General features: G+C 42.5%; 1 protein-coding gene across 5 annotated transcripts in view; it reads left to right on the forward strand.

Moving 5' to 3' along the window:
- The window catches only part of STAMBPL1 (STAM binding protein like 1), a 41,960-nt gene extending 27,439 nt beyond the window's left edge, over nucleotides 1-14,521 (forward strand). For 3 of the 5 annotated variants that reach the window (XM_084632937.1, XM_084632936.1, XM_084632935.1), the window contains 6 exons: nucleotides 1,225-1,579; nucleotides 2,168-2,292; nucleotides 3,482-3,619; nucleotides 5,707-5,819; nucleotides 9,064-9,163; nucleotides 14,211-14,521. In XM_084632937.1, coding sequence (XP_084489063.1) covers nucleotides 1,225-1,579; nucleotides 2,168-2,292; nucleotides 3,482-3,619; nucleotides 5,707-5,819; nucleotides 9,064-9,163; nucleotides 14,211-14,267 — 888 coding nt within the window. In that variant the 3' untranslated portion in view covers nucleotides 14,268-14,521. The remainder of the gene's footprint in view (nucleotides 1-1,224; nucleotides 1,580-2,167; nucleotides 2,293-3,481; nucleotides 3,620-5,706; nucleotides 5,820-9,063; nucleotides 9,164-14,210) is intronic. The other 2 variants (XR_014712285.1, XM_084632938.1) reach the window with 2 other exon arrangements.
- The last annotated feature ends 1,874 nt before the right edge of the window (nucleotides 14,522-16,395 follow it).

Genomic DNA, 16,395 nt, shown 5'->3' on the forward strand with positions numbered 1-16,395 from the left:
ACCACAACACAACTAGTATTCCCTTGAACTCTGACATCCATCAAGGCATTGTGAAAAGTACAAAATTAGGCTAGGTTCTGGTTGACTCGTGGGTGTATTTAAGTAACTATTAAGGGCTGCATAGTCATATTCCCACTTTGTGTAATAAAGTCACTGAGAGTAGGATTTGTAGTTCAAAAGCTTGTAATGGAAAGAGGTAGAGGAAGTAAGGAACACTGTTCTTTCTCCCACAGAGCGTCTCCTGGAATTTGGAACAAGAATCCATGTTCCCATTTATGATTTGTTTGCGAGGTTTTGTTTTGTTTTGTTTGTTGGTTATTGATTAAGTATCTATATTTTAACTGGATTCTGACAGTTTGTGTTGCTATCTCTTTAACAGAAGTGGTGAAGGAATGTTGGAACCTGAAGGTTCCCTGCAGTTTGTGGAATAGCAGTTGGTGTTGGGCAGCTGGAGGGAGAGGAGAGTACAGTGAGGACCTACTGTGACCGAGAGAGAACAATAAGTAGTGTGGAAAAATCCATACAATGCAAGGTTAAGGGCTGATCTCCACTGAAAACTTACATTGGCATAGCTCCACACCCCTGAGAGACGTAGCTATGATGACCTATCGCCTGGTGTAGAGAATACTAGTCAACAGAAGAATTCTTCCATCAGCATAGCAACTGCCTCCTGGGGAGGTGGATTAACTGCTGCGATGGGAGAACCCCCCCTGTCATTGTAGTGAGTGTCTGTGCAGCGGTTTAAGTGTAGACATACCCGGAAGCAGTCCAAGGGGAAAGGAAGAGGGCAGGAGAAGGTGTGAGAGAGAGAACTGTGCTGTGAAATCCACTTGAAGATAGATTTGTCCTTGATGACAAAGACTTGTTTGTGCCTTCTCCCTTTACTCCCCTATTCATAAAATGACTTTTTTAGACTATAATTATTTCTGCTAAAATATAAGGGTGTCAAGGGCAAATACTATTAATACTGAGGTAAATGCATAATGTATCAGGGGTGTGCAGAATGGGAGATCTCTGTCCTCTACCCCTAAGTACATCGTGTTTATTATTTTAGAGCACTTCTGTGGGCACAATTGTATTGGGCAATGTGGCTAACGTATTCCAAACAGTGTCATTATTGTCTGATAATAACTGGTAATCAGTTTGCTAGCTTTCCCCTCATGATTTTGTGACTCTTTTAACATCGTCTAAAGGATCTGACCACTTTATTTACATACTTTGCAGAACAAGTGTAAAGCTGAATTCTTAAAGAAACTGGAGCAGCAGAGGCTGATAGAAGCAGAAAAGAAGAGAATTGCACAGATGCGACAACAGCAGCTTGAAACGGAGCAGTTTCAGTTCTTTGAAGATCAGCTTAAGAAGCAAGAACTAGCCCGAGATCAGAAAATTAAAGAGAATATGGTTATGTCTGAGCAGATTGATGGAAGTGTGTTGTCTTGCATTTCTATGCATCAGAATAACTCCTTATCTACCACATTTTCTGAGAAAGCCAGTAAGAGTGATGCCTCTGTTTCTACTGGACAATCTCCTCCGGTAAACCAGGCCTTAAAGCCAGCAGCCACTTTAAGCACTGTTCAGAGTAAGTGTTCAGTGGAGCTGTAATGCTCCTCTGCATCTCCTAACATACTATATGATATCGACCTGCATGTGTGTATTTCATTGTAGCTTTCTCTGACATGGAGGACCAAATGTTCCTGGAATGTTTGTGTGTCTGTACACTACCCTTTGTTTTCTCACCTAAAATGGATACGTACATCTGAGATTACCCATTTCACACCTACAAGTTCCTAGGCCTGCAGACTACAGACCCAATTGCTTCCATTGAATTAAATGGGAATTTTGCCATTAACTCCATGGGAGCAGGCCCAGGCCCACTGTGGCTGCATTTTTAGAGTTCTTCTGAAAATTTGGACCAGGAAGTAGTGCTAGTTCACTGCCTTAGTGAATGCAATCCAGTTAACATTCTGTATTCTTCGATGTACATTTAATAGAAGAAAGGTTATGCTCTGTAAAGTTCTATATTATTCTGACAAAAACTTCTTTGTGGCAAGTATGGCACTCCGTATGTAAGTCAGTTCAGTTGATCTCTTAACTGTGTAAACCTGTTACATTAGAAAATTTTGCACTGAAGACTAAATTATAAATGCCCTTTCTCCTCGTTTATTAGATCAAATGGCTGAAGCACTCCGAGGTGTAGTTTTACCCACAGATCTTTGTCACAAATTTCTGCTGCTAGCAGAGGCAAATACAGTAAGAGGAATAGAGACATGTGGAATTCTCTGCGGAAAACTGGTACAGTTGAACCTTCACATTTGTACGGGGAAGGCATTTTTGATAGTACTGTATTTTCCTGTAATGAACTGATATCAAAGCAAAAACAGATCTGAAGTGCAAGGGCTAGTCTACACTACCTTGCTACATTGGCACAGCTGCACCGATGCAACTGCACCGCTGTAACGCACCTGGTGAAGATACACTGTTGACGGGAGAGCGCTCTTCCATCAGCATAATTACTCCACCTCAACGAGAGGTGAAATCTGTGTTGGCAGGAGAATGTCACTCAAGTGGGTGGCTTTTTCACACCCCTGAGTGACATAACATACATTGACTTAAGCAGTAGTAGAGACAAGCCCTCCATGTGTAACGTAAGTAACTTTATAAAATAATCTTATGGCTCTGTTAGGCTATCTTATTGAATTGTGGTCTGCTGTTTGCATTGTTACAGACCTATTTGATCTTAATTCTCCATAGTTATTGTGGTCATGTACTGTTATTAAGCTGTACACTTAACCTCCATTACAGGATTTTTCAAGAACATTCCCTGGTATTCATCAAACAAAATGAGGTTTAGTTATAGGAAAACTGGATATTAAAAATGTTAAAAGCTATTGGTGGGTGTTATCAAATTCTAAAAAAATCCACCACTGTCAGCAAATAAAACAAAAATCACTGCTGTTTGTTCTTACCTATTTCCTAGATAATGTTCAGTGGTCAGTTAGCTAACTTTCCAGCAGTACTTAATTATCAGATTGTTCCCAGAGCAGTGGGGATAGCACCACTGATGCTGATACACAGACATGCAAGAACAAAGAAGTTCGAAGTGGATATCAAAGTGCATTAGACACACATAAAAACCAAGAATAATAAAAACAGGGACGCATGTTGTGTTTCCAAGCTTCAAAGAAAGTAATTGTATTTTTACATCCCTTGCTTTCATTCTTAACAGACATCATCTCTTCTTTTAACATTTTTCTGTGCATACACATTTCAAATACGTTTGTTGCTTCTCTGTCTATTGCTGTGATGAAATACTGGCCAGATTCTTAGCTAGTGTAAACTGGCATAGTTTAATTGAACTCAGTGGGACTAATGCAACTTATAGTAGCTGAGGATCTGACCCTTTTCTCTTCAGATTCATGTTCAGCATTTGTTCATTAGAAGACGATTAATTCAAGTCATCTTCCTACCATGTGTTTTACAGACACATAATGAATTTACTATTACCCATGTAATAGTGCCAAAGCAGTCTGCAGGACCGGATTACTGCGACATGGAGAATGTGGAAGAATTATTCAGCGTTCAGGATCAACACGCTCTCCTCACTTTGGGTTGGATCCATGTAAGTATGCCTTGTGGATGTTGACTTCTCTGTATTGGCTAGATAAGATATACAGAACCAGCACTGGAAAACCCAGTTTAAAGAAATAATTTGCATGATTTAAACTAATTTTCTCTCTCAATTTTTGTGCTGGTGACCTGATTTGACATAAATGTCATCCCCTGATACAAGCTGTTCTTTATTTCTAGAAAGCTGTAAAGTGTTTCATTGATACAGTGGGCCCAGTTTTGCCCATGCAACTTCTATTCAAGACGATAGGAGCTGTCTGTCTGTTGGCAGAATTTGACCCAAAATTCTTTCTCACATACACCTCATTCAATACCATTTACATGTCTGACATGTATCCTCAAAAAGGAAAAGAGCCAGAGACTTCATAAAGTCCACTAGGACTTTGCTATTGATTTTATATGGAATTCACTCAGCTGCTACAGTGATGGACAGCAATTTAAAATCCTAATGTATACAAGATACAATTCAGTGCAGAATTTGGCCCATTTGTATTAGATACACCCCGTTTCTAAAACCATTGCTTGTAGGTTTTCAAACTGCAGTTTGGATCAAGCAGTTTTGAGCATTGAGAGTTTATTCCAGGCATGGTGAGAAGGAAGAGTTGTGAAATAAATATTAAAAAATAGAGTACTTGACTGAGTATGTTACATAATTTTCTTTAAAAATCAGTAGTGAAGATTTTTTTTAAGATAGGAAATGTGACAAAAAGAAACCTGCTTGCAAAAGAAACTTGAGGCTCTGTTTTGTTAGACGATTTTAGATTTTTTTTCAATTGCAAATTTGGCTAATCTTGTAGTCCATGAAATTATAAAATATGTGTAGAAATGAGTAAATCAGCTCAAACGTGAACTTCCAAGACTTAGTGCATTAATGACTAAGATCATAAATGGTGAAGTAATGCCTGACCTCTTTGGAGTTCAGGGGCCTGATTCTGATCTCACCTATACCACTGTAAATCGGGAATAACTCCCCTGAAAGGCAGAGCATCTGAGATCAGAATTGCACCTCAGATATATAAATCACCACTTTGTATAGCTGGTCAGGAATTTTTTGTCTATACTTTTTTGTTGTTGGAAAGTGCTGATTTGTCAAAACTGAAACTTCTTGGGGAATGGTCGGTTCTGATGAATTTCCCATTTTGAAAAAATTTTAAATCAAAGTTTTTTAAAGTTTTTGAAACATTCCACTTTGACTTTTTCTAAGAAAAGTTCAGTTTTTCCTTTTGGAGTAACTTTTTTTTTAGAAATTTTAATTTATAGTATAAAAATTGTTAAATGGAAACAAAACATTTTGAAATATCAGAACAAAACATTTCAATTGAACTGAACTGAATAATTTTGGTGAGTTGCAGTTCTCAAACATTTTTGAGATTTCAATTTTTGGTCCTGATTTGGGTCAGGATTTTTTTTTTTAACTTGAAAATTTTCCTGGGACAGGAAAATGGTTTACTGGGGCCACCCAGCTCTGTCAATTTTATATTAAATCCATGTTTGCATTGGAACCAAAGACAGTGATGTAATGTGAACACCATGTAAAATTTCAACCTGCTTCATACTTCCATTTTCTTATAGGTGTTGATTCACTTTTTACCGTCTAGTGACAGTTACTTTCAATTATGTTCTAATTTTTACTTTCTACTTGATATGGATGGTGTATGATCCCACTCTTAGGGATTTTGGACAATTAATTTGAGTCCTTTGATCTCGGTCTGCCATCTTATTATACCCACACTTGCCTTTTCAATCTAGATTTGTTTCCTTTCATAAGAACATTAATCTGATATTCAGAAGAATTTAAAATTGTTTTTGTAAGCCTTCATACACCTGGCATTAGGGATTTACTCCTGACACTGTAGCGTTTAGCTTTTGCATTGTTGAGTCATTCATGAAAATTATCCTCAGAGGTATGTTGTGCCATGGAAAAGTTAAGGTTTAGTAGCAAATAATAAAAACTGAATCTGGGGAAAATGCTAACACCTTCTCTTGTTACAAAATCCTGTTTCTTCTTGAATGGATTTTTGACCTTGACTTGACTAAGAAATACTTTCACTATGCAGAGCTTTCCCTTTCTTTTTGTAGACGCATCCAACACAAACTGCATTCTTATCCAGTGTTGATCTTCATACTCATTGTTCTTATCAGCTAATGTTACCAGAGGCTATTGCAATTGTTTGTTCACCAAAACATAATGAGTGAGTTCTGTTTTTTCTAAGTAATGTTTAGCTATCTCTCCCAGCCTGCTATCTTAAAACTAGATCACCTGCAAAACAGCATCTGAATGTCAGCTAAGGTGAAGGAGATAAAAGGTTGTAGTATATATGTGTGGGTTTTTTTCCTTGTGTTCTAAATTGATCGTGGCTTGCATTCCAGTAAGCCTGTGTGTGCAGTGTTATTTGACGTCACCTTGTCTCATATTTAATTTTAAAATTCTGTAAATGGTGATGCTCCGCTCCACTTGGTAGGTGTGACCGCATTTGACTGTGGTAGTTCTAGGCTTCATGGATCTCATTGTCAGGTGTCTCACAGAATCCAAACTGCACTCTTCTAAGTGAAGAAGGTGGATGGTGTAGGTTTTTTAGCTTGTTCTTAGTGGAAAACACTGACCTGATGGGAGGTTAGAGATAAGTCACGCTTTATATTAAGGTTCTGTTTTACCAATGGTTTATAAAGTACAAATAGATGACTAAAAGCTGTTTACAGTACATTTGTTACAGGCCAAATTTGTAAAGGTATGTTAGCATTGCTCCTCTCAGCGTTACAGGGCCTAAGATCTGGTTTCACAAGGGGTTAGGCATTGCAATGTTGAGTGTTGCAACATGTAACTCCATGGTGCCCGGCCCCCTAGTGGAATTCAGAGACCAAAGTTGGATATCCAGGCTCCCCAGGAGGTGAATTAGGCATTAAGAAAGGGATTCTCAGAAGCCAGCAAACTGAGCTGGGAGCCACCTAAGACACCCAGGAGTGAAATACAAAAGAAAGGGCAGGGCTCAGGGCCCAGATCCACCTGCAGCTGGCCTGTGCCAGCAGGGCTTGGGCTAAGAGGCTGTTTAAGTACAGTGTAGACGTTTGGGCTCGGGCTCAGGCTGCAGCCCAGGCTCTGGGACTCTCCTACCTCCGAACTTGGGCTTGGGCTAAGAGGCTCCGAACTTGGGCTTGGGCTAAGAGGCTGTTTAAGTACAGTGTAGACGTTTGGGCTCGGGCTCAGGCTGCAGCCCAGGCTCTGGGACTCTCCTACCCCCGAACTTCTACACCACAATTAAATAGCCCCTTAGCCTGAGCTCCAGGAGCCTGAGTCAGCTGGCACAGGTCAGCTGCAGATGGCTAATTGCAGAGTATATGTACTCCTGGGTGCCAGAGGCTCCTGTCTGTGCTCCAGATTCACAGGCTTGACCCCTCTCCTGGAGTTAGGTGCCTAAGAATGGTCAGCCTTTTCTAGCAAAAACAAGAGTAAGGACCTTCCTACCCCCGCTGATGATAGTTCATACCCAGGGGTCAGGGTGTTCACTTGGGATGTGGGAGACCTGTTTTCTAATGCCTGCTCTGCCTGATGTGGAGTAGGTCTCCCATGTTCCAGGTGCATGTCGTAACCAAGTTATTTCGTATTCTAGGGCCCCCTTAGAAAGAACATAAGTGCAAGAGACTGAGACTATGTATCCCAATGATTAGGGCACACACCTGGGATTTTGGACAGTCAATTTCAAGTCCCTGCTCCAATGAATATGTAATTATTTATACAAAGTATAACAGCTCCAACAGGAGCCATTGAGTGATACCTGCCTCAGAATAATGTGAAGTTTAGGGCACTCCCTTTTGAGGTGGGAGAGCTGGGTTCAAGTTCCTGTTCCAAATCAGGCCAAGTGGGGATTGCAACCTGGGTCTCCCACATCCTAGGGGAATAACCTACTCTCTGAGCTATGGGGTATTCTGGGGCACCCGTGTATGCCAGCCAGCCCTGAAAATTCCTGGCTCTCTTTTGTGCAAGTTGAGTATATTGTAGCACACCTACCGAATTGGGCCCTGCAAGTGAGATAGGCAGGGGAACACCTAGTTTGAGAATCCCACCAGCCAGGGCTCAGGCAGGAGCAGCTTGTGAGCTGTGGGGTGCCTTCAGGATTTAGGAGTCTTGGCACATGCCTACCAGCAGAAATGAAGGTACCTTCAGGTCAGTGGTGGTTTTGTGAATGCCAGTGGTACCTAAATGTTGAACTTAGGTGCCTAACTTCCTCTATAGGTACCTGTGTCCCCTTAGTGAATCTAACCCTAAGGAAATACTGAGTGGAGCAATGCCTACATGCTTTTAAAAAGAGGCATATGGAGCAGGTCAATAGATTGCTTGCTTGTAATCGTGGCTTATAAACATCTATAATACCTTCTCCTGCTGTGCTTGTAACATCTATTGCACATCTTACTCATGTCTGTAACATTTATTAATCTGTTATTAACCCTTTATAAACAATTCATAAATAGAATCTTAAAGGTGACCGTGATAAAAAAGCACATGTATGTAATCATTAGCAATGCAGTTGTACCCAGGAGCTGCATGTTATCTTAACTCACAGCAGCTAAAGGAATGCAACCAGCATACACATTCTGTCTCCACATAGCCCCTACATGTGGCAAAGGTATAGCTCTCTGGAACCCCCGTGCAAAGCTGCCCCGTACAAGAAGCATCGCTGGCTATGATGGCTTCTGCGGTCCAGAAGTGGCAGTAACAACCTGGAACATGGCTGTGCCATGACCTGGGTAGTGGAGGGTAGGCAGGATTCTGTTTCTCCCCCTTTCCCTTCTCCTCCAGTACATGTAGTAGGGCCGCACACCACACCAATCTACATGGGCTTTGGGCAGGGGATAAGACTTGGTCTTTCATTATTCTCCTCAGACTTACAAAAGTAATAGTCTTCAGCAAAAGTTTGTACAGCAGATGTGAAACGATGAGCCCAAAGCCTTCTGTAACAATTTTTCTAACTCAGTACTCAAAGGAGCAGCTGTTCCTCACCTGAGTAGTACTGCTGACTTCAGTGAGTAGGGACTAATCATTGAGTAAGAGTTTATATAGGACCAGCCCCTCCACTTGTATTTCTGATGGTCTGTTTTTTATTCAGTTTTAGGAACATTAATCAAAGTGAATTGATTTGTAGTCAGGTGACTCTTTGTTCTTCTGTAGAATTTCTTTTTTACTAGTAATAAAGACTCAAAGCAGAGTATAGATCAACTCTATCTGGCAGGATATTTTCTACTTCATAGACTCATAGCTTTTAATGCCAGAAAGGACCATTTTATTATCTTATCTGATTTCCTGTACATAAGAGACCATTAAATTTCACCCACTTACTCTGTATTGAACCCAGTAACTTGTGTTTGATTGACTAATGCTTGTTTGAACCAAGTTCTTTTAATGCTACAAACCTTAAGTCAGTTTTGTTCTTTGCTTTCCAGCACTGGGATCTTCAGACTTACTAATGCTGGCATGCTTGAAGTTTCTGCTTGTAAAAAGAAGGGGTTTCACCCACACACTAAGGAGCCTAGACTATTTAATGTAGGTATATTACTTTTAAAATATTCTTAACATATTCCAAAAAAATAGTCAAAGATGTGATCATTGTAATCGTCTAGTGAGACCTCCTGTATAATATAGGCCATAGCACTTCCCAGAATTAATTCCTGTTTGAACCAGAGCATATCTTCCAGAAAAATATCAGTCCCTTCAAATTCTAACCAGAGCCTGTGCTGCAAGCAGAAGTTATATCAGCATTAGGTTGGGTTTCTCTGTATTTTTATTTTGATATCTTTGGACCATGTATAGTTCATGATCCTTTCCTAACTGACAGGTGCATTCCTGATGCCTCCTTCTGTCACCTGTGAAATGATGTTTGTTTATTTTAAATAGAATTGTGCTAAAATGTAAGTAGAGAACTTAAATTTAGGCTTGACAATAATGAGGCCTGGTAAATTGTGGGTGAAGTAAAGTGATATAGCTTAGAGGGAAGTTAAGACATAACCTCAGGTCATGTTGTAAACGTGTTTGGTTCTAACTGGTTTTAACAAGAGTTTTGGATGTTTTGGAAGCATATTATCTACAGTGATAGTTATTGGAATGGCATTTATGCAGATGTTAATTAAAGATACTGTTTAGTATTAAATAGCCCATGAGAGAATAGAAGGTATTTTAAATATGATAGTAGAAATATAGATATGGTAAAAGGCAGGTTTAATGCTAATTAATTAAGGGATGTTATTGTAAGTCAGAGGTGGGCAAACTATGGCCCGCAGGCCACATCCGGCCCACGGGATTGTCCTGCTTGGCCCCTGAGCTCCCGGCCCAGAAGGCTAGCCCCTGGCCCCTCTCCTGCTGTTTCCCCTCCCACGTAGCCACAGTGCTGCACGGGCAGCGAGGCTGCGAGCTCCTGCCTCTCTGAGCGGCATGGTTAGGGGGCAGCAGTGGGTGGGGTTATGTAGGGGGTCCCAGGGGGCAGTCAGGGGACAGGGTGCAGGGGGTGGTTGGATGGGGCGGAGGTTCTGGGGCAGTCAGGGGTCGGGGAACGGGGGGGGGAGGGTTGGATAGGGTGTGGGAGTCCCGGGGGGTTGTCAGGGGGCAGGGGTGTGGATTGGTCGGGGCAGTCAGGGGACAGGGAGCGGGGGGGTTGGATAGGGGGTGGGATCCCGGGGGGGCGGTTTGGGGCGGGGGGGTCCCAGGAGGAAACAGTCAGGGGACAAGGAGCAGAGGGGGTTGGATGGGTCGAAGCTTCTGAGGGGGACAGTCAGGGGGTGAGAAGTGGGAGGGGGCAAATGGGGGCGGGGGCCAGGCTTTTGCGGGGCACAGCCATTCCTACCCTGCCCTCCATACAGTTTTGCACCCCGATGTGGCCCTTGGGCCAAAAAGTTTGCCCACCCCTGTTGAGAGTGATTATAAGAAAGGGTAGCACACTAACTTTTAAACTAGCGCACTCATTTACCATCATGGTACGGTTAATGGAAGGATTATACACCCATTCTTCTTATTCAGGGACTGATCGCCCCTGGATGAACTCTTTCAGCTTGGAATGTGACTATAACTGCAGTGTATAGTTTCATCATAATTCGTGTTTGCTTTAACCAACTATTCTATTTTAAATAAAACCTTTATTCTATGACTCTCAGTTCCCCATTAAACTAATTTATCTGTAACCACAGCAGAGAGCGAAACCTAAAGAAATTAATTTGGTTATTGAGATTATTTCTATGTAAAATGTAAAACAAAGATTACACTTCTTATCACTACTTGAGTGGCAGTAACCAGTAAATGTTATGAACAGCTCTCTGTCTAACTTGAGAAATATAATATCGGCCAGAAAAGCAGCTTTCCCACATTAGGATGTCTGAGTGCTCCCTAAGCATGGAAAATATACTCCTGTTGTCCTTCTTAACAGCTGGTCAGTAGTCCCGTGCCAAGAGAAAAAGGGCCAGAGAATTCCCACAGAAGTTTTCCATGACCACTTAAAGAGATTTTTTTTCCTAACAAAGAATCACAACTGACTTCCCCAGCTGTGATGTCCAGTAAACCTGCAGAGCTAACAGCTAGCCACCATGAAGGATAATTTTCTCTATTGAACCTCTGCTTCCTTTCACCCTTTCCACCAGCCTGTCAGAAGCCATTCCAGTAACCACAAAGTAGTTTTCTAGTTAGTCTGGTGGTCAAAGATTCTAGTGTGCTCTTTACATGGCTAAAGGGTTTATAATGAGAATCTGTGACTGAACAGGTAAATAGTCATTAACGATTATCAGAAATGTCAATCTGTTGCTTGAAATAAAGGCAATGTTCCTCCTCTTGGCAGAGTTCACAAATATGGAAACAGGGCTACTGGAGCGTTAGCCACAATTGATAAATAAGAGCAAAGACTTGCTGCACGTAGAGGTACAGCCTCTCCCTTGGGGAGTGGAAGTGGAATACAAACACTGGAACCCAAGCCCTAGTTTCCTTTCGGGTGGGATTTTCAAAAGTTGACCATGAGCCTAACTCTGCCCCTGTTGATGTTAATGGTAGGTTTACCATTTGTTCCCATGGGACCTGTGTTAGGCAAATGCTTAACACTTTTGAAAATCCCACCCCAGATTGTTTTGGCTCTCGTTACACTGGCTCTTGCTACTGAACTTTACAACCATGTTTTGAAAAGGCAATCCCAGGCTACTTAGCTCCCTTCCTTCTCTGTACAAGGCACCAAGTACACAACTGCTATCACAAAGCATGGAGATATTACATGTCCCATCAGAGTCCAACATCGCTCACACTGCCTTCCAGTGTTACAAGTCTGTCCTACTTTTCAAGTCTCTGTCTTCCATTGTGGGTGTGTCTGCTGGTTTAGCCTTCTCCTCTGACTCACAAGTATTAAAGCTGATCTATACCATTATAAAATCCTCCTGTCAAGCTGCCAGGAGCATGAGTACCAGTGTCAGGACAGACTGTTAAGAAGCAGGGCACACATCAGAAATTGGTTGTGAGTTCTATACTTAGATTTCATCAGCCAAGGATCAAGTGTAAATGCTTCAGCCCTTAACATGGAGTCACAGACAGTCCCTTTGAGTACTCCTATCTATCCTGTCACTCAGATAAGCTTGCCTTTGTGAGAGATGGTTCCTTACACCAAAAATAACAACATTCAGGTTACCCCAAGTCAACTGCACTAATGATCCTATACAAAGACAATGCGTGTAGCCAATCTTGTAATAAATTAACCAAAGATTTATTAACTAAGAAAAAGAAATGTTATTTACAAGGTTAAAGCAGGTAAACATACACACATAAATGAGTTAGTCTTAGGTTCCAGAAGGGTAAGAAAAGCTGCTGTAATATATGTCCTTTAGGGCTAATCCAGGCCAAGCACTGGGCCGCTCTTGCTTACGCTAAAAAATCTTTGCCCTTCATAGTTCAAGCACAGTCATGATAATTTCTTCTTGACAGGGATTTATTCCCCTTCCCTAGAATTCAAGCTGATGGGCTGTGCTCATGCATGTCTCCTCTTCGTGGATGTGGAGGAGAGCAATCCACAAAGTCTTGTCCACTGATGTTGCACAATGGTTCAGCTGGTGTCTATGGGCCGCCTTTTGCTGGGCAGAAGATGACATCTCTTGTGATGAACTAGTATTTCACACTTGTTAATGCTTCTCTTCTGCCTATGGGGGCTTGAGTTCCATAGCAATTGCTTCTGTAGTCACAAAGCAAACATTTAAATATTACCTTAAACGGGGAATACAGCTATTGTGAGTGAGATGAATTCAGGCAGCAACTTATGAGGCTAAACACATTTTTCTAAATCTACACCTATTTTAACAATACTAACACACAGGTTAGCAAGACTGCTTTCCTGCTATGCATTTGTCAGTGTTCGGTGAGATCTATGGGGCCTTGGCATAAGCTGGCACCTAGTCTGCCAGTGTCACACCCTCTTGAACCAGAACGTAATGGTAAGCCTGTTTTGAATCCAGTTTATGGCCAACAGTGTTCTGCTATTTCCAAACATAATCTAGCCCTAAATGATTGAATATATTTTTAAGCACAATCTTGAGTGAACTGTAGGCATCAGAGGGAACTCCAGCGGCATTTTGCCTGAAATACCCCCAAAAGGCACCGGTCCGTCTCTGCTTCCCCTATATCAGCTGAAAATTCTGACAAATCTTAAACTAGCTCAGTTTGGCTGGCTGGGGCATTACTGGGGCGGGAGTATGGTTAATGCTCTGCCCACCTGTTCCAGGTGGGGAACAGTGGGCACCCAGCTCCCCCTTTTCCCTGCATATCCAGCCAACCTACAGGCAGCCTATTCAGATACATAACTGAGAGTGCAAGAATATAGCCTGTGTCAAAAAATCTAACCCTTCAGCACTATTCTCTTTAAAGAACACATAACCAGTTTTGCATGTATAGTCACTTTTCTGTTAAATTTTCAGTCCATACTTGCAAAGTTAGCCCTGTACTTATTAACAGGCAAACCTGGAAGCCAATAAAACTTGTGCCTATATAAAACAGGCTCAAAACTTAAGAGGAAGCCTCAAACCACATAATCTCATTGGAGTCCAGCCCAGTTTGGTAGTGAATAAAAGTGGCTGCCACCTAATGGGTGCTTGTGGCCTGTAGGAAATGATTTGTGGGTTTTAGGTCTGTGGATATGACAACCCTCCAAAACCATCCTGACAACACTGGTTGACACTCTTATTAGCAATCTCAGCAAAGACCTCAAGATGTGAATCCAGATAACGTCAGCACTACCCGTTTTGCCATGGTGGTAGAGCTGGTAAGGGATGAGGAACGTTGGCAGAGCAGTATGAGAGAATTTGCAGTGGTACTGCCAGTGGCCTACTGTTCTATTGCAAAATGGAGAATGTTGGTATCTAGGGCTGTTACTCAGCACCTTAGAAAGTACTGGGAACACAGAAGTAACTTTTTTGTAGCTGTCATATAGAAGAAAGCAGAAAGAACATACAGGGTATGGAATAGCTCTTTTATGATTTGGATTGGAACTGGAGCTGGTGCTCCTGCAGTTTTGCCTGACGTTCACATGATCTATTCCCTTCAGCGGCTGCTGTCAGTGAATAATGGTTGATTTCTTTTACAGATCTGTAAACATGTAGTTGGGACAGAAACAAAAATAACTATGCTGGATCTGAGGTGATGCTGATGGAAGATAAATGGCCTACCAAACAGATGCCACATGGAGAAAAATGGCTGCCGGATTTTCCAATGATGTTTTTCAGCAATTACTGATGTTTTATATTTATACATTTTAGATTTAATGGTTTGATATTTATTGTTCTTGCCATTTTCAAATTATTTTGTTCTGTCAAGACAGCGTTCACAGTGAAATAAAACAAAATCTGTACATGTATCTGAATAATATGATACAATAAAGTGAGCTTCAAACAACAACACTAGTAAAACTGACTGTTAAGTTCCCTGTCATCAGCTATTTTCTGTGCAACAGATTTTTCAACAATGGTGTTCTAGAACCCAGGCCTTTCACAGGCCGTCGAACATAGTCAGCTGAGGTATTCAGCTCGTATGGTCTAGGGATTGACTAGGTCAGATGTACTCCAGTAGCTGACGAAGCAGTCTTCTGGGCCTGTTAGGAGTCCCAACCTGACTTTTGAGGCAGCTAAGAGACGGGTCTGGGGGTTGAGGTGTGGAAGGAGAATACAAAATAATCTGCTTCTCTCAGAGTCGTACTCAGAAGCTGTTCTGAGAATCGAGATGGCCCTGCCCCTTCCGCAATGCTTCATACTAACATTTGTATTCCAGTACCAACCACCTTGGAGCCTGTCATGGGAAAATTGGCCCCTTTCAGGGGAGTCATGGCCCAGTCTGCCAGTGACTGCCTTTTGCTGACCCACCTGGGAGTCACTGACTACACCAGTTTGCTGAGTATAAGGGTTAATTATTAGAAAACAAGTGCCTGGATCGAATAAAGGTTACCGGAGCTCAGTTAGAGGGAGATTTCCAAGGAAACACGAGACACCTGTGAAGGGGAGCTCTTATAAGGGCAGAGCGGGGAGCATAGAGGGTGAGTTCCCGTCAGCAGAGGATATGTCTATGCTGTCATAAACACCCCAGGGCTGACCCATCATTTGGGCTGGGATAGTAGGGCATGTAAAAGTTCAGTGCAGCTGATTGGGCTCATGCTGGAGGCTTGGCTCTGTGGCTCTCCCCGATTGTAGGGTATCAGAGCCCAGGCTCCATCCTGAGCCTGAAAATCTACACTGCAGTTACAGGCCTGCATGCCCAACCCCATGAACCCACATCAGCTGACACAAACAGCTGTGGGTGGGTTTTTTTGCAGCTTAGCCATCCCCAGAGAGCTTGCTGGGGTGCACCCCAGCCTGCAGCAACTAGAAAAGCTGCTTGTAGAGAGGGGAGATGCATAGAGGCAGGGCTGAAGTTGTCAGCCCAAGGTGGTCCCCTAGACAGTGTCAGGAAGCTGAGAGATGCTGCCACATGGAACAGCAGCTATTGACAGTCCACCACAGATGCGTGACTCCAAAGAAGGACTCTACCCACATACATACCTGCCTCCAGGGTCAAAGGCCTGAGTCAAGAGTAGCCAGAGGGGGCAGGGCCTGGAGAGAGGAGCACAGTGGACTCATGTGGGACAGACAGAATTAAGACTGCCACGGTCTCCCGTGTAAAATGGACTAGCTATCAATCAATGAGCCCGCTCCAAAAGGGGGCACTCAGATTATTTAAAGGTCTTTATACCCCATGTGAGGGGAAATCAAGGCAGTACATGTTTGTGGTGTCACACCTAACCACCAAGGGGGACTCCAGGATGGCCTGCCTTATGATAGAGTTCATTGTGCTAACTGCTGTACAAACATAGTGACAGCCCCTGTCCCAGACAGGTTAGACCTAACAGCTGGAAGAGACTAACAAGTGGGTCTGGTAGGTGAGGGGGCATGAAGGTTAGCAACAATAGAAAGTAATCTGGATCCATGAGCGAGAGAGAGAGAGCAAGTTAGTCACTCAGTGTATGCCATGGTTCTGTTTGATGATGGGCTTTGCAAAAAACAAAACAACAACAAAAAAGATGTGCCCTTTAAGGACCACCTGTTATGGAGTTATTGTTCCCAACTTCATTGTAAGGCCCAGTTATAGGTGCTCCCTAGCACTTGCTGAGAAATGTAGTCACCAGTATCTGACAAATTCAGTATGTACGGGTCCTGGGACAAGGTTGAGGCGGTACCATCTTTTATTGGACCACCTTGTGTTGGTGAGAGCCCCACACTTTTGAGCTTACACAGGGGCGTGAC

Source organism: Lepidochelys olivacea (assembly GCF_965140295.1).
Source record: "Lepidochelys olivacea isolate rLepOli2 genome assembly, chromosome: 7".
Lineage (NCBI taxonomy): Eukaryota > Metazoa > Chordata > Testudines > Cheloniidae > Lepidochelys > Lepidochelys olivacea.